Source organism: Engraulis encrasicolus, chromosome 4 (assembly GCF_034702125.1).
Source record: "Engraulis encrasicolus isolate BLACKSEA-1 chromosome 4, IST_EnEncr_1.0, whole genome shotgun sequence".
In the NCBI taxonomy this organism is placed as follows: Eukaryota; Metazoa; Chordata; class Actinopteri; order Clupeiformes; family Engraulidae; genus Engraulis; species Engraulis encrasicolus.
Window position 1 is genome coordinate 23,757,122 of NC_085860.1, and position 26,595 is coordinate 23,783,716.

Sequence of the window (26,595 nt, forward strand, 5' to 3'; positions counted from 1 at the left end):
CCCAGAACAAAGCTGGATACATAAAGAGGAACCTTTGAACCGGCTACATACTATTTCAGCATGTCTGGTATTATGCCTGGCTAAGGGGCTAGGACAGGGATGTCAAACTCAAATTAACTGAGGGCCAAAATCAAAATTTAGATCAAAGTTGCGGGCCAAACTCAAATTTATTTTTGAAACACTGGACTAAAATTGTGCGTGCATGCACTTAATACTCATGGTTTAATTTCACACACATTCATTCCCATCCTATATGGCAGTTGACAGAGACTGGCTTCTTATTCCTTTTCCTAACATAAATGAATATAAAAAGGAGACAATCCGCACACTTCAGGTCTTTTTTTTGTGCAAAGCTTTACTGGATTTGCAAGCTTTCTGTGTACCTGAAGTGAGCGGATCGTCTCCTTTTTATGGATGTTTCCACTGAATCCTGCACCTTCTAAATAGATGAGCATTGACCCTTCACCGCTTGACCTAAGTTAACATGGATGAAAAAAAATATTCACACAGATAAATTACACATCAATAGCCTGAACTAGAACCTGCTTCACTTTTCCACAAATAATGATAACAACTGATAGTTAAGCTCCTATTTCTTATGTTGTATGCCTGAGTATGCCGTTTTATCTGTTTCAAATACATCTGTCTCTTTCTCTCTCTCTGTTTCTCCCTCCTCTTCCCTTTTCGGTCTCATTATCCATCCCACTGCCCTGGAGGCTTCCAGCTTTGCCTTGCCGTGCTTTGCTTTCATCGCGTGCTGCCAAGTCTGCCTGTCTCACACCACATACAGCACTCATGCATGCATCAGTGAATAACACACACGCACGCACGCACGCACGCACGCACGCACACACACACACACACACACACACAAGGGTCATGCGGCCAAAGGAATCCCCTGATACTTAAAGCACACACATAAAGCTGGTGAAAGAAAAAGAGGGAGAGGGCAAAATGGACAGCGGGCAAACAAAAAGCAAAACTGAAAATAATGGATAAGAATCCCTTTCTCAGTCAGAGAGGCAAAAGACAACAAACCCCTCACCACCACATGCCAGAGCCAGAGCCAGAGCAGTGCAGCGCTTGCAGCCCCTTGGGTCAGCACTTCTGAAAAACTGACCAATGGGGCTGCCTTTGGCTACTGCAACAATGTCTGGCCACTAGCATGTGACAACACAAAGATACAACTACAATTTCCCATGGTGGAACTGGAAGGCCATTCCTTCTTGTTTGGTGTGTTAATGTGATCTGGACACTGAGGAGCTCCCATTGTTTCAAGAGTTTAGTGATGTTTCAAGGCCAAATCTCGTTTGCCTCTGTGCTTGTGCAGTAAGCTTACTTTTATAGTGTATTTGATACATTATTACAGTTTTGAATGTGCACGTCTAATTTTTTATAAATATTTACATAGAAATTTATATTTAAATATAATGTTTGTGGGATTTTGCGCCTTTATTTGATACTTGAAATAACATGACAGGATAGGAAATGAATGGGAAAGACAGATGGGGAAGGCTTGGGTAATAATGACCCAGGCCAAGATTCGAACCTGGGTCTCCATGGGTTATGCTGCCCAGATATGTCCAGGTCCAGTCCAGCTATATTTGTGTGCCGCACTACAGAACCCCCAGTGCGTGACAACTTGACTTTGTGGATCTCGGTCACTTGCCGTGCCATGCCCTGGCCTGGACAGCAGGGCAGTGTGGCACATGTCTGAGGTGGCACTTGGCAGTTGGCAGCCCTGGGTATTTTAGCTTGCCAGGCCAGCTCATCCCTTCCAGACAGGGTTATCCTCAGGGAACCCACAGCTCTTCTCCTGGCCTGGCGACTGACTGCAGCGCACAAGTATTTCACACAATAGGGACGAAACCACAGTTCAGTGGAGGAAGCCAATAGCCCACAGACGGACACTGCACCGGACAGAGAGCGAGGGACATTAACAGGAGAGCCAGACCATTGCTGGCTGCTACTGAGCAGTGATGGCACACACTTTTTTCATCAGCAATGAATACACAAGAGTAAAAAAAAGGACTGATTTAAAACTAGTACAAGCACAAGGGTTGGCACAAGTGCTCCAAAGGTTTTGCTTCATCTCTTGTCTTTGGGATTTTCAATAGGACCATGTGGTGGACCAAGAAAGACAGCAACACTTCAGTGGTGGGGACTGAAAGCCCAACGAAAGCCTGATGAGAAACTATCTGTTTTCTTTTCTGCGCTCCTCTAATAAACAGAAATGCAATCCAGATCCATTCCAATGACAAATAACGGCTCCGGGCCACGGCCAAACAATGGCAATGTTGTGATAGGCAGGGTCAAATGTGGCACCACATGGTCGAACCAACTGGGAGTTGGCCCTTAACCAAGACCTCAAGGGGTACACGACTCGTGCATTTACTAATAATTCACTTATGCCTCGTAACCCTTGAAAACAGCCGTAGTATAGTTTATTCAGTTCCGAGTATCTGATGAAAATCTAAAGAGGGGCGTTAAACAGCTTTAGCGTTTCACAAGAATCTACAGTACTATTAAGCTAACAGTCCTGAAAGACTTTCTTCGCAGACTACCGGTACTCGTATTGACTCTTACGTACAAAGATTCTGCCTCAGATTTTGCCGTAATCTTAACAGTTAATCTAACTTTAAGACAAAATGGCATTACTGTAAGCGTTATAAACAAAGAACTAGAAACTCAATACAATACCAACACCTCATTGCGTTTACAGAATGCATTGCCTTAGTGCCCTAGAGCCGTATTGCGCAAAGAAGCAGCATAGCAAGTGATGACCACAAAGCCTCAAGTCACACATTTCTGGCCCGGCCCAAAAAAAAGCCTCCAACCGCAAGCTGGTCTTTAAGAGCCCGTAAACCTCACCCCTGCCTGCCTATAAATGCTGTGCAGTCTCCACAAGCCACATCTGCCCATCTGCTTCGGCCCCTCTCCAACAGTGGATTTAGGAGTACGCCAGAGACTGCCTGAGACCCTCTGGGCATAGCCTTACCGCTTTCCGGGGCCAGGGGAGAGGAGAAAGGAGGAGAGGAAATGAGAGAGAAGGATTGGGAGTAGTGGAGGCCAGAGGATATGAGAAAGAAGAAAAATAAATGGTAGAGGCATAGAAAATATGGAAGAAGAGAAGAGAAGAGAAGAGAAGAGAAGAGAAGAGAAGAGAAGAGAAGAGAAGAGAAGAGAAGAGAAGAGAAGAGAATCTCATTAGCCTTGATGGTGTTTCCCACAGCAGCCTTCAACTTGAAAATGACCCTAGAAGTGACCCCTGCACTATGTTATGCATGGATGCCTCACAATAGACTGTTAGTGTGTATAAGCACATCCCCATGATGAGCTCCATAGGGGGACTTGGTCTGAGGGTTTCCAGGCCCCCTGACTATGACTATGGGTGTGTATGGCATACCATCAGGTCCATTATACCGCCATTACCTAATGATGGGCATGGACATGTTCTTGAAGCCCTCTGTGTCTTTTATTTCTATCCAGTCCACCCATTCTTACCAAGTGAGCAACTAGTCTCCCCAGCACAACATATTGTATATTTGATCAATTAGAGTACAGTGCTTATACTTAAATTTTAAACACAAAGGAAATGTGCAACAGCATAAATACCTACACATCACACACCGTGAAAACCTGTGCATTCAAGGATTTTCACGCTACAATACCATAATCAATTTTGGCACTTTCACTGTCATTTCATTTGGCCTCCCTAAGCTCATTTCAGTGTCCCAGTGGAACCTGGTCTGTCCAAGTGTAAGTGTAGCATCCCCCACTTACCCTCCGCGGCCGAGGAGTACGTCGTAGATGACGGAGGTGGAGGTGGCAAGCCCAGGTAGCTGAGGAGCACGTAGCGGGTCTCGAAGTGGAACCCTTCTGGCACCACTGTGGATGGGACGGGATCCATGGCAGCTCTCTGGAATGTGGGCACACACTGGCAGGGGATGGGCTCTCTCTCTTGCTCGCTCTCTCCTCACTCAGGCTGTTGTCAATCACACACCTACAGTCCTGACTCCTGTGTATGGCAGAAAAAACAAGGCCACATATAATGTGATTATATTTGATATATTTGTAGCATGTACATGAAATTTAAAAAACATAGCTTTAGGGACATGACTGTTGATTTTTCCATGATGATGATGTGCAGTTCACATCACACACCATGCAGAAGCCAGCCTTGTGGTGTCTGTCTTGAAAAGGGCTGAATTAACATGTGGTGGAGAAACGACACCACCATGATGTCTTTTGTTCATAATATTGTAATGATGAACATGTGGTTTAATCATCTGCATCATCTCATGATAATGTCAAAGTTGAGCACAGCCTGACAATTTCACACACACATGGCATGAATGAAGAGCCACATCAGCCCTTTGAGACCAGTAGTGACAGGGACATTAAGAATTAATGGTCCTTATCAAACAGCTATCCTGCTATCCTTATTATTTTAAGTGTCCGTCAATTTTATGACAGGCGCACTCATAAAGAGAAAATAGCCTGATGCGCGCACTGGAGCGTGCAGTAGCACCATGCTTCTATTGTACTTTCAGGATATTCTCTGGTTGACAACTGAGCGGACAGCCGTGGCATATGGAATTTGGCTAACACGAAATGGCAAGCGATAACTTTGTATACATTGCTCAAATACTCGTAGAGGGAATAACCAACAAAAGTGGCTAGTACATTATGTACGAAGCGCTCATGCTTCCAACTCTGCGTCCAGCACCACTGCTAACCACACCTACCCCTCTCACTACGTGTAATTATGGGATACAGGGATAACTACATGTCGCTGTAAAATTAATGACAACTTTATTGGTGTAGTCGGGATTACCCAATGCAAGATTGCCATTGAGCATATAGAAAACAGAACTTACCCCTGTCTTCGGTCCCAGTGTGTCCAACAACGTGCGCCGAACGTGAGGAACCCACACCTACTTCCTCCACATGTAATGCACAGCGAGTTTGATGGCTAGCTGGTATGCTAAAATTGCTAGTTCCAGTTTGCAGTTGCGTGCAGCGCACTGCTGCCACTATTCAGAAGCCCATTCAATCGCATCGCGACTTCTCTGACGAGCGCAGCCATGATGATGCATGCGTGCGCGTGCCACAAGGGATGAGCGAGGTCAAAGGGCAGTCATGGTTAATGAAAGTAAGCCACCCCATTAGTAAACTTTGTGGATTATGGTTTATGTGTGTGCTGATGAAATGCAAACTGTCAGTCATGAATTTAATCTGGCCAAATTGCAAGGTGCGTTTTCCTATTTACATCACCGCATGATGTCGGCATAAGGCATAAGCAACCAATGGAAAAGAAAATGGACTGCCAAATGCCATCGTCCATTTACCACGGGTGCAATTAGAAAGTAAGTTTGTTTGTTTATTTATTTATTTGTTTGCTTGTTTGTTTGTTTGTGTGCTTGCTTGCTTGTTTGCTTGCTTGCTTTTTGATGGAGAAGAGGGAAAGTAGTGGTAATGCAGAACACAATTTCTGAGACTGGTCTTATATTGCCATCTGCTGGTCAGATGTATTATTGATTGTTTTATGTAAAGGCCTACTATGTAGTCTGTTGAATGTTGTGCTATTGTGTTGAATTGATTACCTCACAACTCTAGTCTCCATTGCTATTTTAGGAATCGGAGGTTGTCAGTAGATGAGAAGGCCCCTGATACCCATGATGTAAACATACTGTAAAAGTGTTTTGGTGCTAAGTGTAACTCCTGTGGAATGTGAAAGAGAAAGCCAGGGTGAATACCAAGAGGAGACAGAAACACTGTGGTCCATTCCAGTAAATGGGTGTGATTTTAGGTGTGGATGGTGGGGACATGTCCATTTCACTTTTCGAGTGCTTGTCCCCACCAGAGTTTCACAAATACAGAAACTTAATGCAAAAATAGCATACAAGGACAATTTGCCATTGCCATGCCAATTTGCCCCGACCACTTTCCAAGCCAAACCTCCACCTTTGCATTCCAGTAAATGTGAGGACCACTGAAACCAAGATAGGAGATAAGACAGGATGTGTCAGGGCTCAGATGTCCATCCATGTCATCTTACTTTCTTCTTTTACTTTCATTTTTGCACTGATACAAAATGGGCGGTGTAGGTACTATAAAGATTAAGATTAAGTGCATGTCCTCAGATATCATCTGATTTTATTTGCAATGATTTACATGGCTTGAATACTTGTTTATATGTTTGCTCTTGACAACCATTTTAATTGCCAACTGGCAGTATGCTCATATCATCTCATGGCCATATTGTCAGTGCTTCATTGACTTATGACACACAGGCCAAAACCCAGTGATAGGCACGTACATTAAAAGGCATTTTAACTGTGTGATGTAATGTGCAAATATTGTAGCAACTCTGTTTTTTTCCAATAATGCCTTAAAGGGACACTGTTCAGGAAATGGTCAAAAAAGGTACTGCAACTATGCTGCTTATTGAAATTGGGCTGCCTATTGCCAAATGTGATATTTACATGAAGGTTTACTAAGTATTAAACAAATATTTTCTAGTATGGTCCAAGTACAGTCGTTTTTGCAGCTAAAAATGGCTATTTTTGGAAATTCAAAATGGCGGACCATGGAGAAGATCCCCCTTTTCATGAATGAAAAGTGCAATTTTTCCAGTCATAATGAAAACTTAGAATTTGATGGTGGTGGTAAGTATTCATTAAAAAGGTAACATTAGTGAATGGGTAGCATGAATTCTGGAAATAAACAACTGCAAATCTCACACAGTGTCCCTTTAACCGTGTACAAGGTTGGTGGGCTTAACATTTGCAAAATTACATGTATCTTTGTGAAAGAGAAAGACACCAGCCTAGTAAACTATACAAACTCGTTTGGAGGACACAGTTCCTCTCATCAGTTATGCTGTCCTCAACTGCATCAGATATGTTAAAGTATTCTGAAATTCTCATGGATTCTAATGTTCTATGTATGACATAAGTGTGCACGGATGTGGACGATGTGGTGCTAAAGCACCTGCCCCTTTGCCATAATAGACAAAAAAAATGTCCTTTTTGAAAGTTATTTTTTGAAAGTTGTTTGTCACAATGTACTATGGTCTATGGTAACATGATAATCTACACTCGCCTCCAAAAGAGTTGTCGCCTATCCATCTGTTTGGAATAACAGCTAATAACCTGACTTTCAATGAATCACTTGGCTTCAGAAGTCACTCATATGAAAGCTACAACCCTCCCGAATGAAAATGTATGTACAAAAATAAATTTCATGCACCAAAGAAAGATTGACCCTTTATTGAACACAGACAGGGCAGACAAAAGTTTTGTCGCCTATCGAACATAATGTGAAAATGAGCAGATAAGTCACTTCAAAACACTTCAAATATGCAGATTGGGTGTCATACTTAATCACTGAATCACTCTCACCTCTCCAGAAAATCGACTTTGGCCTTAGGTGTATGTTTAGGGTCATTGTCTTAGAGTGGTTCAAAGCATATATTACAGGAAGGCAGTTTTTTGTCACCATCGGAGAACACGTCTCCAACAAGTATGATGTGCCTTTTGGAGTTGCTCAGGGTAGTTGCTTGGGCCCTCTCCTCTTCTCTCTCTATATGTTGCCCCTGGGCTCCATCATCAGAGAGCACAATGTTGATTTTCATAGCTATGCCGATGACACTCAACTATATATCTCTGTCGAGCCTAGCCAAACCACTGCCATTCATGCCTTGACTAAATGCATGTCTGCCATCACAGATTGGATGAACAGTAACTTCCTAAAATTAAATGAGGATAAAACTGAAGTGTTGCTCATTGGGCCTAAGGAAAAACGTGCAAAACTCCACTCAAGCCTAGGTGACCTAAGCATACACATTAAAGATAAGGTTACTAGCCTAGGTGTGGTCATAGACTCGGATTTGAGCTTTGAGCCTCACATCAACAAGATAACAAAATCTGCTTTTTTCCATCTTAGAAATGTTAACAAAGTGCGCGGCTTGGCCCCCCGACAAGACGCGGAGAAACTTATTCATGCCTTTGTCACCAGTAGGATAGACTACTGCAATGCTCTCTTCTCTGGTCTCCCAAAAAAATTAATTGACAAATTGCAACTCATTCAAAATTCTGCGGCAAGAATCCTAACAAGAACCAGAATGAGAGAGCACATCTCTCCTGTCTTGGCAGACCTGCACTGGTTACCTGTCTCATACAGAATCGACTTTAAGATTCTGCTCACAGTATTTAAAGCATTAAATGGACTTGCCCCTAGCTATATCTCAGACATGCTCTCTTTTTCTGCCCCTGCTCGAGCTCTCAGGTCCACTGATGCCAAGCTGCTAAGGACCCCCACCCCCCCGCAGAAGAAGATCGGCGACGCCGCGTTTGCCTGCTATGCGCCCAAGAGATGGAACGCCCTCCCCATCGAGATCCGATCAGCCACCTCCGTCGACTCCTTTAAGAAGCAGCTGAAGACCCACCTCTTCATCCTTGCCAACTCCTAGCTGCCAAGGCGTCATAGTGTCCCAGCTGCCGCAGCGCCCTTACTACTCGCAACCAGCCCTGGCAGGCTGGTCTCTGCCTGAGGTTTCTTCCTGACTATAGGGGGTCTTTTTTTCTCAGACTTCACTGAGCTTTTTTTCCCCCTTACAAACTATGAATCAAGCGAAAGGGAGTTTTTCCTCACCCCTGATGCCACCAGGGGCCGCACCTGAGCGCCCAATCTCTGTGTGACTATCTATGACTTATGATAGGCCCAGGCACTATGGACCTTACACATCTAAGAATCCTGGTCCTATCCTACGTTGACCTTATGACTCTACATTCTCTGTCTATCTCTTCTTCCTCTGCCTTCCTGCTTTTTCTGCCTCTCCTCTATACCTCTCCTTTTAAATCTATCTCTAAAAATGTTTTTTTTTCCATTTGTTAAGCACTTTGAGTTACATGCCTTGTATGACACAGTGCTATACAAATACAATTATTATTATTATTATTATTATTATTGTAATCATGGAAAGCAACACAATGAAAATCAATGGAGTTCAATGAGAGATGGTGACATATTCGCTATTCGTAGAGCAATAAATGTTTAACTTCATGATTTAATCAATGATAAAAGCCCTCAAACACCTGCAGCATGCATGCAGCTCCTCATAAGAGCTGTATCTGTACCATGTTTCACTTTATGCACCATTTCTCTTTTTTCATATTCTTCATCTCCAACACCATATCGTTTTGATGCTATCAGTTCTAAAATGGTTGATCTTGGGATCTTGACTTCAGAGTATGAGTCCCATTAGCCTTCATTTTTGTCAGAATTAGGCCTGACATACTCTTGGCTGGCTTTTTTGAGACAGGACAGTGGGAGAGACTTCTTTGGTGTTAAAGGTGAAGAATTTGGAAAAATACATGGTGCCTAAAGTCAAACATGGGAGGGATACAGCTCTTATGTGGAGCTGCATGCATGCTGCTGGTGTGTGAGGGCTTTTATCATTGATTACATCATGAAGTTAAAAATGTATTGCTCTACGAATAGCGAATATGTCACCATCTCTCATTGAACTCCATTGATTTTCATTGTGTTGCTTTCCATGATTACAATGACCCTAAACATACACCTAAGGCCAAAGTCGATTTTCTGGAGAGGTGAGAGTGATTCAGTGATTAAGTATGACACCCAATCTGCGTATTTGAAGTGTTTTGAAGTAGCCTAACTTATCTGCTCATTTTCACATTATGTTCGATAGGCGACAAAATTTTTGTCTTGTCAAAATCTGCCCTGTCTGTGTTCATTAAAGGGTCAATCTTTCTTTGGTGCATGAAATTTATTTTTGTACATACATTTTCATTCGAGAGGGTTGTAGCTTTCGTATGAGTGACTTCTGAAGCCAAGTGATTAATTGAAAGTCAGGTTATTAGCTGTTATTCCAAACAGATGGGTAGGCGACAACTCTTTTGGAGGCGAGTGTACAGATGCTCCATGACCAAAAGCATGTGGCAAATAATGCCCTGATATAATATATATAGCCTCTATACCCTAGTAAGGCAGCTGGAAGTTCCACATGCCCCCACCCCCCACTTTCAGCACCTGCCACAAAAAAAAAAAAATGTCTGTGCACGCCACTGCTCTATGAGTTGCATTAGAAGAGTGACATCAGTTGTGTTGATACCTGCATGGTTTAACTGATTATAACTGTTTGCAGCTGTTAATAAACAAGCTATACAACTTTTGTTTTTAAATTGTGGATGCTTTTTATTACGAAACGTAAGGCGGACATGAGGCACACATTGAGGCTTAAAATGGCATTGACTTGGGCAGTTAGAAGAAACTAATTACATACAACAAAAGAACGGATGATTTGTCAAATACTGTAAATACAAAGAATATCCTTGATATAAAAACTTAGTGCACATTATTTATCTCTCAAGCATTATTATATACTATAATTACTTAGGCTACTGTTACTGTTAGACTAATGTGGAATCAAAACGCTACAGCTGCAGTGTTCAAAATGTGCTTCGACGCCTATTCCCCTGTGCTCCCTAGATTTGCAGACAGGGACTGCACGCCCTTCCGCACCTCCTTGACGACCACCTTTGAGTTCTTTGTGACGTCTCTCACACCGGTCACCACTTCTGCCGCCACAGACCGTGTGAAAGTGTTCAGCGCCGCCCCCAGTGCCTCCTCAGTGCTGTTGGCGTTGAGGGCATCGCTGATGGACCTCTGCAGGCCGCTGGTCATACCTCTGGTCACCCCCATGGAGGCGTTGAGCAACGCCTGGCTCACACCCGCTGTCCCTACTAGGACTGTGCCGATAGATGCCAAGGGATTCCCGCCCGCCGTGCCTCCCAGCACTGTGCCGATAGATGCCAAGGGACTGTTTCCTACCCCCTGTCGCTGCTGTGGTAGAATAACATATTCGTCCTCCTCCTCCTCCTCCTCCACCACCACCTCCTGCTGCTCCTGCTCCTCATCTGCTCCCATGGCAGTATTCATGATGTCAGTCACTCCCTCCGTCACGGAGAACACCACATCCCCCAAAGCGCTCCAAATAGACATGGTGAGTTCTCAAGGATTTTTTTTTCCTTTTGTCTTTATTTATTCGTTTCTTTGGATATCTTCACTGGAAATCTTCACACTGTTAAAAAAATAAAATTAAATAAGACTTGGCCCCTACCATAAACCTGCTGTTACCAGACTGGCAATGACAACGTTCTAATGTATGAATAAAGTCTGTGTAATATCGCAGTAGTGTAGTACTATTATAGTAGTAAAGTCTTTCCAAATCCTATTACAGCTTTCCTCTGGTTGAATGGGTCGCATTATGAGGCCATTAACAAAAGAGATGCCTTACGCTCTCTTTCTTGACTTTATTACTCCTTCACCAGGGCCATTATACAGATGAAATGACACAGACCATTTCTGTAATGCGAATTCAACACTTAGAGGCTCTGTTGTCTATTGTGATCTAACATGTTTTATTTCTCTTCAGTGACTTAGAATTGAGTAAGCTCCTATGAAACATGCCAGTGCAATCTTACAACACTCTTGAAAATGTCCTTTACTCCCATTAGGGAGTTTCGGTAACCTACTAGACAAATGCAAGTCTGGCTTTCCAGACTTTCAGAGAAACAGGTGAAAGGTCAATACATCATTTTTATTTCTGAGAGACAAATATAGCAATTGTATAAGTATTAGAGGAAATTTGCCATCAGCATGGCCAAGCTTCCTGAAATCACATTTCTTGAAGTAATATCTTTACAGGTTGAGTATAAATTAGGAGTCAGAATAGAAGTTTCAAGTTTTGTAAGTCTTGAACTAGTGGAAATCGAAACACACTGCAATTTAGAGTATAGGCTACAAAATAATGTGTCCAATAGTTAGTGTTAACACAGCAAGCATGAATTCACACAGCAAGTGTGAGGAGCAAGAAGATTGCGACAAAAACGCAGTAGGTGGATAACAGAGCTTTCAACAAATGTGTTGTCACAAGTGCTGCAAAACATTGAGGACATTGTCTTTTGTACTTTTCCGTGGCTGAAGTATTACATATGGAAAACACTATGAAAACATAAAATGAGTATACAGTATGGAGGAAAACTTACTAAGAACAGTCCAGGGCGTCCAGGTAATGGTTTGTGAGAGTGAGTGAAATGACCAGCATTGAATCACAGCAGTGCAGATCTGAGCACGCTCAGTTGGAACTTGTTGCATTCATGATTGGGAGGAGTGGCAATCAGATAGCTGAACAGAAGACTTACGTGTGTGTGTGTGTCTGTGTGTGTGTGTGTGTGTGTGTGTGTGTGTGTGTGTGTGTGTGTGTGTGTGTGTGTGTGTGTGTGTGTGTGTGTGTGACGGAGACAAAGAGAAAGAGAAAGAGAGAGATAGAGAACGAAGAGAGGAGGAGAGGAGGTGAGAGAGAGCGAGAGAGGAGCTGAATCCAACGGTCACGCCAAACCAAAAGGAAAAGTACAAAACTGCTATTTACACTCTGAAGTTGTTCTGTATGGCCATTGCTAGTTGAGATGTGGCAAATTGCCATGAATGCCTACTTGTTTAAGATTAAAATGGCACAGTCTGGACTCTGCCCCCTAAACACGTTTATTCCAGAATTTGCAATCCCTCAGGGATCACAAGCCATGATCACACATTTTCATTAGTAACAGAATATCAATTATTTCGGCTTTGGGCAATGTTTTCCCTATAAGCTCTTCTTACCCTACCCATACACAGAGTCTTCTCTCTGTATCGACTATTTGAAGAGGCATGCAAAACATCTCTCATGGTTGTGAGACCCAGCCCATCCTGTCTCTTTCCATTAACACACATCAGACAACGAAAGTAACAAGGTCCAACACAGCATAAGATATCAACTTTCTCCCTTTACTTTTACTTTTGGTTTCCCTTTACTGTAAGGCAGGGGTGGGGAACCTTTTTCATTCGAGGGGCCACTTAAAATTCCTCCAAGGGCCGTAAAAGTCTTCCGAGGGCTGTACTATTAACACAAACCAGGATTTCCCCCTGCACTTTAGGCCTAGATTGAAGGCAGCCACCTTTTAAACAGACTCAACCTTCTTAAGATTGTACTGCAAATGTAAATTCTAAGATTTCTTTACAAACAAATGTCATATATTTCATGTGAAGCTGCATAACATTAAAATTATTTTGGGGTCTGGATAAAATGGCCTCAAGTGCCGTCAGCCCTAGAGACATAGGTTCCCCACCCCTGCTGTAAGACTTCTAACGTAAGCGGTTAGGGCGTCAGACTTATAGCCCAAAGGTTGTTGGTTCGACCCCCGACCCGCCAGGTTGGTGGAGGGAGTAATTAACCAGTGCTCTCCCCCATCCTCCTCCATGACTGAGGTACTCTGAGCATGGTACCATCCCGCCGCACTGCTCCCTTACGGGCTCCATTGGGGGCTGCCCTTTGCATGGGTGAGGCATAAATGTAATTTCATTGTGAACAATGTGCATTTGTGTCCTGTGGAGTGCTGTGTCACAATGACAATGGGAGTTGGAGTTTCCCAGTTGTACTTTCACTTCACTAATACATGCACATATGAATGCATATTAATCTACATTCATCAAATCCATAATTCACTGCTGATAGTGTTGGACGTACTTTGTTTAGATGGCCTTATCTGTGACTGGAGGGACTAGGGTTAGGGGACTGTGTGTGTGTGCTTGCATGTGTGTGCCTGCCATGCATGGCTATTATAAATGTCAAGGTATCCTTTGAAGTATGTGACTACCGTACCAGAAACTGTTCTATGTGGTGCAGTGTACTGTATGTTCTTCTTACGCGGTGCAATAAACAAGATTGGCAAGTAAAATTAAATTAAAAAGTTTGGCTTGCAAAATGTTGTGTGAACTGAGGGACCACAGGAGGGATAGGAAAAAAAACACAGGAAGTCGAAATATCTGTTAAAACATAACATGATTTCTGTCAAAGGGTCTTGAATGTTAACTTGTTTTATTGACACACACTTGGCGTAAATAAAAGAACATAGTCATTATAGCGCGCACAAACACAGTGTTCACCCAAAACCAGGCCTGGACTGGTAATCTGGCACACCAGGCATTTCCTGGTGGGTGTAAGGTCCTCAGGGACTGATACGGTTGGCTTTTTATTTTCTTCCTGTAGAGACTGCTCCACAATTTAGAGGGGGTGCACAAAAATACCCGGGGCCTTTTTTGGTCCCAGCCCAGCCCAGCCCAGTCCTGTCCACAACTAATCATTTTATCAAAGACACTGTCATTTCCATATTGCATGTTCATGCCATTCATACTTTTTTTCAAAAATGAAAAAGAAAATGTTACACTTCAACTACTATAACTATAACACATCATTGCTTTACAACATTCATGTTATTCATACCTGTTTTGCACACATTTCACCAAGCTAAAGAAACGTTTGAAACCTTGAAACACAAGTTTTTTAAGCACTTCTATCTAAAACATGGCCTGGTAGGCTAGGAGGTATCCGTCGTTGTACATGTAGAGCCGCCTGTCCACAGGGTTGTACTGCAGGTTGGCCACTCCTGCTGCCACCTTCTCCAGGGGCAGCGCCAGCGAGTTGTCCTCGTGCCCCGTGGCCGTGTCGAAGGCGTAGAACACCTCCTCCCGGTAGGTGTCCACGTAGCGCGTGGCGTACAGCACACCGCACACCATGAAGGCGCTGGTGGCCGACTTCTTGAACAGGTGCGTCTTCCAGGTGTGCGTGACGTTGAGCGACTCCGCGTCCAGCCGGCTCACCACCAGGTTGCCGTGGTCACCGAGGGTGGAGTAGATCACCCAGAGGCCTTGCTCGTCGGCCGACAGCGTCATGTCTGACCAATCGCGGCACGTGTAGTAGCAGAAGGGGAACTTGTTGTTGAAGCCAGCGTTGGGCAGCGTCTTGCGTAGCGTGGCCTTGGTGTTGAGGTCATAGCGGCACAGCTCGCCCGTGTTGTAGCACTCGTAGAACACGGCCTCGCCGTACAGCACGGTGCTCGGGCCCTGGATGGCGTTGGTGTGGGTGTTGGAGGGCGCCACCGGCTCGTCCTTGGGGTCCTTGACGGCCATGAAGTCGCTGAAGGAGCTGTAGAGCCTGATGATGTTTCCAGACCTGGGGAGACAGCAGATTGGGGCTGTTGGTAATTGTCACGACCACTGGCTCATAAGTGGGAGCAACATAAAGGGAGACCACCCTGATTTGTGCATTTTTACTAAAACAAGATTTATTTATAAAACATGACATATCAGTAACATGAACCAACCAAGGGGTGTATTAGTAAGTGAGTGTTGAGGTACTGGAGCGAGGCTGCACGACGAGTGAGCCCAGAGTGGAGAGAGAGAGAAAACAGGAAGAGCCTCTTTTAAATCCCAACCATAGAGGTAGAAAATAACACTAGAGAGGACCCCGCCCCCCTTTTTACGGCAATCTGTAGCGGCCATTATCTGTAGGTAGATCAGAGAAATGGAAATTAATGGAGAACGAGGCTCACCTCTTTCAAAAATGGCTTAATCATGTGAAAATGTCAACCAACACACTATACAAGGACAATAGTTGAAGTGTGTTGCTAACTATGTTCATAAAATATATTATTTGATTTTTAAATGTATTTTATCGACTCATATGATTTAAGTAGATATTTAGCCTGACATTTAAAATCTGGTCTTTGATTAAAGTGTTACTTCATATTTACACAGTTTTAGTCAATTTCTTGACATGGGTGGGCGTGTTCTCCATTGACTTGCATTGCCTGAAAATACCTACACTACCTACGGAAGTTGAGAAGCTCCAGCTGCCATTTCCCAGTGCTGTCGCAAATTGCTGTGTCCTCTCTAGTGTTATTTTCTACCTCTATGAGCCCAACCCATTAGCCCAAAGAGGTTTCCTGTTCAGGTCAGCCCACAGCTCCACCTGCAGGACTGGAGACAATGTACAGACAATCACCAGAAATTCTCTAAGCTATGAGATAGGCATCTCTCATTGGCTCCCATTATAGCCCCGTTGGCGAACGCAGCCAAGTAAAAGATGAATGGGAGCCTATTGGGCTAAATGGCTCAGCAGGGATTTGTGACGGTTCTGTTCTCTGGTTTGTAAAGATGTGTGCACATTCTGTACCTTATCATGGAAGTTGTATTAGAAGTGAAGTTAAAGGTTCCTGACATGGCTTTGTTCTCACAAAGACGTGTTAGTTTTGTCCTGCAACACGCTAGCATTCGGCTAATACCTGCTGGCTGAGGAATCTCTGCGACTATTCACGACCAGAGCTGACGAGAGACGTACTCTGACTGATCCTAGCAGAGACATCTACGGTCACACACCTCAAAACCCCCACCGCCGTCCAACATGTTAATTGAAGGTGCCCAAATTCTTAAGGATGAGTGCAGTCATTTCCTTTACCCCATGTACACATGCCGCTTTTCCACCACCTTAAATGCAATAAATAACAGGTGTCCGCAACAATCCTAACATAACTTTAAACACATCGACATCTGAAGTCAGACTTAAAACTACAAAACAAATGGCGTAGTGCCGTAAAGTTGATTGTCACGTGTTATGTCATTGCTATAGTTGAAATAAGGGTCATTTTCACGAATCTAACACTTGACAAGATGCAAACGTGTCGGCAAATGCTTTCACTTACTCATATCTATCGAACGCGACTCCATTGTTTCCAGGGAAAAAATCACAGGGGCAGATAGTTCTATGAGAAACGTACAGCCCCATTGGCACCACTTCATTATTTACTTGGCTGCGATAACATAGCTGCAGTGCCACTCCTGGCCACACCAGCTAGTGGTCGTACTTGTACAATATTCCATTTTCTTTGCAATCACATATGGCAACCCCAGCCAAGCTGTCATGACTGGGTGTGACATTAAAAAACTCAGGACCTATAGCAGCGGTCCTCAATTATTTTCCCCCCATGGCCAAATTACGTGGCACACGTGAGGCTGAGGGTAAAACAAATCATCTCCCGTATGACCACAGATGGCACACATATTCATTTTCATTTGTTCTAACCTCACGGCTGGCCAAATGTTTGCCCTTCCCAGGCCGCATCTGGCCCACGGGCCGCCATTTGGAAACCACTGACCTATAGGGTTCGCTTAGGAGGTACTATTTAGGACTTAAAATATAGGTACTATGGGATACCATAGCATTTATGTAAAGAAAAAAAAACAGCACAGTTTTTGATGTGTGCTGAGGATGACTAGTCATGTCCTTAATTTAATTATATAAACAGATGTCTCAAAACTCAGAGGTTCAGAGGTTAAAATCCTGCCACAGCTACTTCCAACACAGCTGACTTCACTGAGCAACTGGTCAGCTGAAGCTACTGGCTGGATCAACTTGTTCGTTTCCATCTATGACCATCTATGACCATCCCCCATATAGTTTGATTTTACATCACGACCACTGTATGTAATACGGTGTGCAGATATTCTGTATTTTGTTTTCCAGACCTGTGTCCGCTGGTGAGGGGTTGTACCCAGTAGCGCTCCTCACTGTCCGGGTCGGCCTCACGGCCCCATGCCCCTGATATGTAAGACTTCCCATAGGAACTCAGCTTGGTCACCACCGGGGAGCTGATGTTGGTCATCAGGCGCTGGCTACAGGTGCCTGTGGACACACAGTTTCATTTCATTGGTAACCATACAGTAGTACTATTTATTAGAAGGAACCTTAGAAAGTATATATGGAGGTCTTTGTTGACTCTACGATACAAATAATAGTTAGATGTGACTTTGTATTTTTATTTTCAACCTGAAATTTTAATCACTTTTGATTTTTGACTTTTAATCATTTATTTTGTACTTGTGTAATTTTTGTTTACTATTATCTTATATTTTATTTAATATTTTATGTAATATTAATCATGCATTTGTAAAGTGTTCTGAGACCATACTATGGTGATACCACACTATAATAAATTGGAATTGATTTGGAATTGAATTGGTACAGCCAGCAGATGCACCAGGAGGAAACAGAGGCAATAGAATACATAAAAAAATCTAAAAGTATAAAAGAAGTACAATATTCACAATATAATTTGAATGTGAGTTTGAGATTGATGACTATAATATAAAAATGCTAAAACTGTACTGGAAATCTCACAATTGCACATTAACATTTGTTTTAGAGCCAAGGATGCAGTCATTGGTTTTAACGTAAATGAGTAAGCTCCCTTAGCATGGTTTATTTCATACAAAGGATTGGTCAGACAGAGCTTGCAAGAGCTTTGTAGTCACGACCTCCAGGTTATATAGAAGGAATTTGACCACTAGAGTCAGCCTGTGCCAGTATGGTATAATAGACAGGTTTCTGATTTCTGATCAAAAATCTGGAACAGAAAAAATATGTGCACACTTAAGACAAAAATCTGATTGCCTGAATACAAAATGTACCTACAAAAAGCATATCTCTACAATAGTCAACAGAAAGTGTGTGTGTGTGTGTGTGTGTGTGTGTGTGTGTGTGTGTGTGTGTGTGTGTGTGTGTGTGTGTGTGTGTGTGTGTGTGTGTGTGTGTGTGTGTGTGTGACAGAGAGAGAGAGAGAGAGAGAGAGAGAGAGAGAGAGAGAGAGAGAGAGAGAGAGAGAGAGAGAGGAAAGAAAAAAAGGAATGGCTTACTTCTGAATTCCGATGAGATAGTGCGACAACTTTGTACTCGGTTGTTCAGTCTGCGTAGATTTTCTTTTACCGTCTCAAGATTGAAGACATTGTCTTTGTACATTTTCTCTATTTTCTCTTTAGCGTCAGCAATCTGCAAAAGTCCAAATGAATGTCCACAGTGATGATATAGTGAAAACATGATGTCATCGTTGGTTACTGTTAGCAAGAAACATATGATAATTTTATTTATATTTGCAAGAAGGGCTATGTTGGAAGTTTGGTGAAGCTTCTCAATTATAATTTATAATTTATAATATAATTTAATTTATAATTTCGATTATAAACAAATGTTGCCCTGATTAACCAACTTGAAACAGGTTTAAAGGACATTCTGAATCCGCTTTGTCGCCCTCCATAGGTCATAACCGGTCCAAGAAATGTAGGAGGAGCAGACTCACAGATATGAGCACTACTGTAGATGCTGTGTTTTGGCTTTTGGCATGGCCCAAACCCAGGTGCCGGCGTCTTGGGCAGGTATCTTGTGTTTTTCTTAGATGTTGTGTAACCACTACTGTACAGAATAATGTGAATTCAGGTAAATTGGGCCACTTTGGGCCATTCGCTTATATGCCAAAAAAGTGGCCCAATTTGCCTGAATTCACCATACGTATTGCCTTGTCATTATTTTTGCACATGAGAGTGATCTGCCTTCAATCATTTGTTCCAATACAAAGAAATGGTCAACGTGGCACCTAGTAGTGTTCACATCTATGGAGCAGTACAACATGAGCTACAGTACAATTCTGCATCAGGCCAATCAAGGATGAAACATTGATTTAAAAACAATATCCTTAATAGCCAAATGTTGTAGTCCAATCCAAAGTCAAAGCTAGGTCATTCACGGGAGTTGAAACTGTGTCTTTCCTCGTACTATACCCCCAGTGTAATATAAACATTTGGGCATACTGGTATACTACAAGTGGCCTATGTTGTCAAGTAGCAGGTTGAAAGAAGAGAGAAGTGCCGCACACTCCCGAGTTGCAGAAATGATATTTTAATGTGACAATTTTTCAGACTTTTGGCCTTCCTCAGGTCGGCCAGATACCAGGTTAGCAGGTAGAAAATGGGGTAGAGTAGACTGTGTGAAAAACAGGCTGGAATGAAGAAGCCATTATGTACTGTATAAAAAAAACAATATGAAGAGGAGCCTACGTCTGTGGTGAGCTGCCGTGTCTCTTTCGAGGGGTTGTCATTATGGGCGACACCGATGATCTCCTGCAGGTCCTGCAGCTCGTCCCCCAGCTGCTTCAGGTGCAGGGCGTTGTACAGGCCGTTGGAGTTCAGGTACTGGAAGGGCCCCAAGCGACGCGTCACATTCTCAACAGTGGCCAGAAGATTTGGCATGGTGGCCTTCGTTTCCTCAACCTGTGGAAACAATCAGTGTTCAGGAACAAACCGAAAAAATACAAAACTCAAACATTAAGGACGTTGTAGTGCAATAGTCATAGATGCACAGTCTATTTCCATTTTAAAACACAATCAATTTACATGCCACAAATTCTGTTAGTGTGAGTTTGGTTTCTTGCCAATAGAACCTGGTCAACACAGACAACACTGATTGATATTATAAAGTTGCATGCACCTGATAACAAGGTTTTGACTTTGCAGTAGCAGTTTTGGCCATATTCTAGCACTATGTCACCACAATGATGCATAATTTAGTGTGAATGATTGTGTTACCTGTGTCTGGAGGGTTTCAAGAGCATGCCCACAGTCCTCCACCAGGCCAGACACGTTCTCATATTTTATGGCTGGAAATGTCCAGGCAAGGCTTCTCACATCGCAGACGCATGCACCATTCTTCTGCTGGCCCGTGACTCTCTGAGTATGGCTGCTGTCAGAAACAGAGGTGTATACAGGAGTCTGCTGTGGGTGTAGAGTGACAGCTGTCAGTTAAGGACAATGTGAATTGAACTCTAGAACTGTAAATGAACTGTAAATCTATACAAGCATCCCTTGCTTTATTGTAATCGTATTATTAAGACCAATGCAAGAGATTAAAATCTAATAATAATGGTGGTAATAATAATAATAATAATAATAATAATAATAATAATAATAATAATAATTATAATAATAATAATAAAGATACTAATAATCAGGTAAAAATTTTAATTATTGTTCTCCAGTTTTTTAACTTCTTCCATGTGCTCTTTCAAAAAATACTTTCAGACGCTAAATAAAATCTCATTTCACCTTCCTGTGATGCCGTGCCTGGCCAGCACGTCATCCCAGCGTCATCAGACGCTTTTGAACTTGACTTTCGCTCCAGCCCCTACACTTCCGCGTTTGGTTATGGCAAACTAAAAACGTTTTCTGGACTACGGTGCATAAGCACAAACATTTGGACATTGTGTTATGTTGTTGAGGGGGTGAGCAAGGGTGCACACTTCGCTACACTCACTGACAAACATTTCACACGCCGACATTGTTAACAACACTCCACGCACCACTACATACATACAAACAAACACTGCAACGCAACACAAGCCCACAGTTTTTCCCGACTGCTTCAAACAAGCACTCGCGGCAAAAAGTGTAGTGTTTAGGAATGCAATGAAGTTGGTTTCATAACGCTAGGTGTTTGTTTTGTATGTGTAGCAAAATATTTTACTTACCGGCGCAGCAGCAGCATCTCGCTCGCCTAAAAGAGTACGCACCGGCGACGTGACATTTTTAAACTGTCTCTTCCTGCCGGGGCGCGTTCGCGGTGCCGAGCACCGCGCGTGCATTGTCTTTGGTTTATTCCGTTTGTTATTATTTTGCCTTTAACATATGTTTATGTTTTCATTTCGCTTTCAGTTTATGTATTTTTATTTCCGGTTTCAGTATATGTGCTTTGAGTTAGCCAATTATGTTGCATTACTGTATTTTGAGCATTTATGTTGATGAGTGTATTTTCCCCCCTTTACTTATGGTTAAAGTGGTATGGTCCACTTGGGGGCGCGAGCGCCTAGGCTCTTTAAAATGGTTCTCTCTTCATTCTTCAGGAGGCCATGGCTCTGGTAGCACCTGTGAAGGGTAGGCTTCTTTTTCTCAGTGTATGAGAATTTTTGCTTTGCAAGTTATTATTGCCATTTTGTTATTGCTGTTCCCAGCTAACTTTAGTTTTGATTTTTGCATTGATCATTTTTCGGGATTTTAGAAATCCTGTGCATTTTTGTTTATCTTCTTTATTTTGACCATCGAGTCAGTTTATGTTCTGATTTTAAAACCTACACTGTAAATATCCTGCACGTGATTTTTTTTTGGTGACTGAAGAAAAATAAAAACAAAAACCAAGGGTTGCAACCGAATCCTGTTCCGCCTCCGCCTCCACTTGACTGCCTGCACGGTACCTTGTGACACTTCCAAATAGCAATTAACATGAACAAAAGTCAGGCGAAATACGACAGACAAAAAAAGTTCTGTGAATGTGAAATTACTGCAGAATTTAAACATGTGAAGATGGTGAGTCTTACCGTGAGAGAGAAGATCACCAGAAAGATCAACATGGTGCCGGTGGAGTGTGAGACGTCCAACAACGTGCACAAGGTTGTAATATCCAAGATAGGGGCGCTTCTGCCTGAGAGGGAAGTGAGAGTCCGTGTCCGTGCTTTGTCAGGGATGGAAAGCCCACTTTGCTCAACCAAACCACAACAGCAATGTCGCAATTCACCATTGAAGCGTGCAATCATACAGGAAATCTGGATTTCCCAGTGCAGTTGTTTTCCATTTTGGCTGTTGATGAGATACTTCTTTATTAAAGATCTGTAGGCCTACTGCCCTTTTCCTAATCCGTTTCCAAGTATGACAGGAGCCATGAGGAATATAGGGTAATTAAAACTATGAAGCCTTTTTCCTTCTGGTTTCAAAGAGTGCTTTGCCTTAAAGGTTCATTAAATTTTAAGCAAAGGTAAATTGTAGCCTTTTTTTAATAGAAATTGCAAACACGTGCCCAATAATACTCATGTCACAAGGTGTGTTATAGTTAGCTCAGTAATCATGGAGTAGGGCCTACTTAAATTGGTTTCAAAAGCTGACAGCTCATGTCAACATGTAGGTCTCTGCCACCCTTACCCATAGGAGAAATATAATTGGAATGGGGAGACCATTGTGAATTTTGATATTCCAGCTGAAGGTTTAAAATGGCTGCTCAATTTGCATCTGCTAACTCGCACAATTGATGTGCAAAAGTTGAATGACGTTGTGATAAGTGCACAAGCAAGCTACTGATGCTGCCATTTATGTCCTCTGGTGGCATTTCCACATAATGAACAAAGTAAAACATTGGATGTTTTATCAGGGCATATAATAACTGCCTAGTTTATTTGCCCTTAATGTAACCATGAGTGAATTCTGGATTGATGAGATAGCCTAGATGGAGACGATTGAGGGTGTGGGCTCTAAAGAGATAAGCACTTCATGTAGGCCAGTCATGTAGATGGATAAACGACATCATTGTCGAAGTCATGTAGTCGTGCTAGTGTTTGGCTCTGGGCGGAGGATATATTGAGAAAATATGCAGAAAATATGCTGACACCATGAAAACCATAGTTGAAAATATTACATTTTCTCGTTCCTGTTTTCCCCCCACTGACAAATCCCTCTTTCAACGCACATTCTGTTCTGCTTTTCACATCTGTGAACAAAGTCATAGTATACGTAATATGACATTGTAACCCAAAGTACACTTGTCACGTCACAAGTGCGTGGGCCTATGTCTTAATCTAGGACATTTGAGATGGTCTGGCTTCAGCCATTGTTTTTGGTTAACCCCTTAGCGCAGAGCCTGTTATAACCTTACTGTCACCAAAATTGTAATGGCTATGTTTTAATCTATTATTTAAGGCTCTTGGTACTGTCATAGCAATGTTGTTATGATGTAGATGAGCATTTTCAGCAAATAGTTAATAGGCCCGCCGGCCACTTCATGTGCAGTAAGTACGATAATGTATTGAGTCTTTAAGTTGTGACAATTAGGCCTACTAAATTAAGTCAAATCCATCTTGCTTTGTAAATGGAAAAAATACACCATAGGCCTACTTCTAGATGTACTGTATTACTTATAACATCAACATGACCTGTATTGTGACACATAGAAACAATAAATAATCTTGTTAAGAAGAGAGGTATGTATCAATTTACCATCTTGCAAATTGAGAGGTTCCTCGACTCTCCCCTTAGATGTTTCGATCCAGTTTCTTCCGGCAAGATGTGTATTATTGACATCATGTTTAAATATATTGGTTTCTCCAATACTTATTTCCGCTAAGTATCCCTTCTCAATGCATTATCTGTTCTTCTTTTTCCTCCAATTCACAAACCCACATGATTGTGCAACATTTTAAAAAGTCACCGCAGAGAAGTGGTGACTCATTCTAATGTGAGCGTTCAAATTTCACAATGATGTATAATGATTATATGTTGAGATGCATGGAGTGTAATCAGTAATGAGCCATTTTTATATCATGTGCCAACAAATGACAATTGCTGTTTTATATAGCATTTATCATAATAATAATCATTAAAAGGCTGCAAGACGTCAGGGCCTGTTGAAGAGAACGGTTTAGGTTGAATAATATAGCAACTCTGTTCACTTCAGTGGTGGACATGCCATTTTAACCCATCTTAGCCTAAGCACTTTTTGGGAAAAGGTGCCCTCTGCCTATTAAAACCTAAATATCTCAGCATCTGACGCACATAAAAGCATGAAATAAGTTGCATCATTTTGCACTAGAATGTGTTCATTCAGCTCTAACATACCTACATTTTTAATAAAACAGCTCAAGTATCAAGAATCTGAATGCAGCGTATATGTCGCTCCAGGACACAATGGGTTAAAAACGTATAGACCTAATAATTAGTACAGTCTATTCTATATACTATATAGTATACTTAGAAACATTTTTGTCAATCATCTCAGCTTTCAAGGCAAAACATCAATTCAACGTTACGTTATACAGAATCATTCCATGACACAAAAGACTTTCTAGAATTCTTTATTTGCTTCATATTTTGGAACACAAAGTGACAACTTTCTTTTAAATACATATCCTGTACATATTCCAATAACACTGCACTTAATGTGGAGGCAGGATGGCTGCTCCTGTGGTCAGTCGGTCACTACTTCAAATGTGGACTCAACCAGAAACCCCCCAGACCCACCCATACCAGCCCGTCCCGTCCCCCCTCGATCCAACACGGATCACAAAACCAGAGCCACGCCTTCGAAGCTGGGCAGGAAGACTCCAATTGGTTGATCAACATAGCTTATTGCTCATTACAAATCCAGTATCAACAGCAGTGGTAGTAGCAGTAGTAATAGTAGTAATCTCGTACTATTAATAATAATATTAATAACATTACCATGAATATCAATTTAACATTGAAAACCCCTACATGGCTGGAGACAAGTTACTAGTGAAAAAAAAAACATCTATATAAAAACAGGAGAACTCAGTTTCGAATGGAATGATGCTCCATTGCTATAACAGGTGTGTGTGGGGGCGGGGCAAAGCCTCTCGGTTGTGGCCTGACCCCGCCTCCACATCAGGGGGGTATTCCGGTTAGCAGGTTCAGTTACCTGGCTGAGTTAACCTCAGTCAAAGCCAGTGATAAATCTCCTAATAGAGGGTTCATGAAGCATTGTTCTCATTGGAAATAAAAGCCATTAGGTTCCTATATTAGGAGGTTTACCTTTCTCTTCAAGGGAACTTGGCTTAAGTCACTAAACATACATACTTTTCGAATATCCTCCCCCCCATGTACAGATGCATCTACAAGACAGACAAATTGTCTGGGTAGCAAAAAAAAAATACAAACAAAGCAAATCAAATAGAGCAAAGAAGAAGAAGAAGAAGAAAAAAAATTTTTTCCAAGGGAGCAGGGAGCAGTAGGGCAAGAGGCAGAGGACTGACAGGCGGGAACTGTACAGCACTTTGAAAAAGGTAGTACATTCAGGAGCCACAGGCAACATGTTCTCTACGGTCACATGGAGGTATAAAGACACTAGCACAGGCTTTTGTAGCCTACCATCATGACTAAACAGATCATGCAAACAGAAGCAAAGAGGGGAGGAGTCTGTCAAACACATTTTATATATATTTAGAATGGATATATTTATATGCTTATGGGAGAGAGAGGAGGGACAAGAGAGATGTTGGACGTGTAGGTATGTAGGACATGTATGTCTCTGTGTGTGTTTGTGTTTGTGAGTCCCATGGCCTTTGCAAAGAGGTGGTCAACCAAACAAATTTGAACTGTATTTTTTTTTTCGATTTTGTTTCCCGTCTCCCCTCACCACACAACATGCTGTTGAGCACGTATCATAAATCTGCTACAACTTCCGCTCTTCACATCATGTTGTCCGTCCAAAACTCTGTACGACTGGCAAGAGGCCTTTTACTCACTTCCATAATAGCTTACGTAACACGCTGACCCACATCTGAGCCACGAACTTGTAATACAGTATGATCGTAAACAGAAAGTACTATGTTTTTTTATAACAAACATATATTTTCCATACCAGTTGCAATGGACAAGATTTACAACAAGTATCGAGACAACAAACTACTGACATTCAGTGGAACATGGTCTAACACTCTCTACGTTGGTGTGTGGCAAGTATGGCAATGATGCAGAATTAGCAGCAGTAGCAGTAGTAGCAACAGCAGCCTTGGAGAGGCAGAGTATTAGATGGGGCCACATTGGATTTCAGGAGCAGGTCTATTAATTTCTGTATATACTGCATGAGATACAGAGAGGGACGCTGGTACTTTGGCATAAGAGCTTCGCACAACATGCTGCCGGGCAGTTAGAACTTTTACATAGTTAGCGACGATTGTAGTGTGTGTGTGTGTGTGTGTGTGTGTGGAAAGGGCAGCAGCTCACAGCCAGGTAGCGTGTGTGTGTGTGTGTGTGTCCGTGCGTGCGTGTGTGTGTGTATAGGGATATACTAGGAAAACAGGTTGCTGC

General features: G+C 42.4%; 2 protein-coding genes across 4 annotated transcripts in view; both read right to left on the reverse strand.

Annotated features, from left to right (window-relative positions):
• Positions 1 to 5,065, reverse strand: part of bcl2l13 (BCL2 like 13) — a 34,685-nt gene extending 29,620 nt beyond the window's left edge. Inside the window, exons 1-2 of the mRNA XM_063196906.1 lie at positions 4,881 to 5,065; positions 3,784 to 4,018 (exon numbers count right to left, since the gene is read on the reverse strand). Of these exons, the coding sequence (XP_063052976.1) occupies positions 3,784 to 3,910 (127 nt within the window). The 5' untranslated portion in view covers positions 3,911 to 4,018; positions 4,881 to 5,065. The remainder of the gene's footprint in view (positions 1 to 3,783; positions 4,019 to 4,880) is intronic.
• Positions 5,066 to 13,926: 8,861 nt separating this feature from the next.
• Positions 13,927 to 22,182, reverse strand: si:ch211-194m7.8 (olfactomedin-4). Of its 3 annotated transcripts, none has more exons than XM_063196062.1 (6): positions 22,101 to 22,182; positions 20,320 to 20,502; positions 19,792 to 20,004; positions 18,598 to 18,730; positions 17,431 to 17,587; positions 13,927 to 15,079 (listed from the first exon to the last, which is right to left on the reverse strand). In XM_063196062.1, exons 1-6 carry the CDS (start codon positions 22,131 to 22,133, stop codon positions 14,425 to 14,427), a joined length of 1,374 nt encoding a protein of 457 aa, XP_063052132.1. In that variant the 5' UTR covers positions 22,134 to 22,182; the 3' UTR covers positions 13,927 to 14,424. The 3 variants fall into 3 exon arrangements, with proteins under 3 accessions (XP_063052132.1, XP_063052131.1, XP_063052129.1); XM_063196061.1 differs by having other exon boundaries at positions 20,320 to 20,505; positions 22,101 to 22,169; XM_063196059.1 differs by lacking the exon at positions 22,101 to 22,182 and adding an exon at positions 21,258 to 21,941 and having other exon boundaries at positions 20,320 to 20,505.
• Positions 22,183 to 26,595: the final 4,413 nt, after the last annotated feature.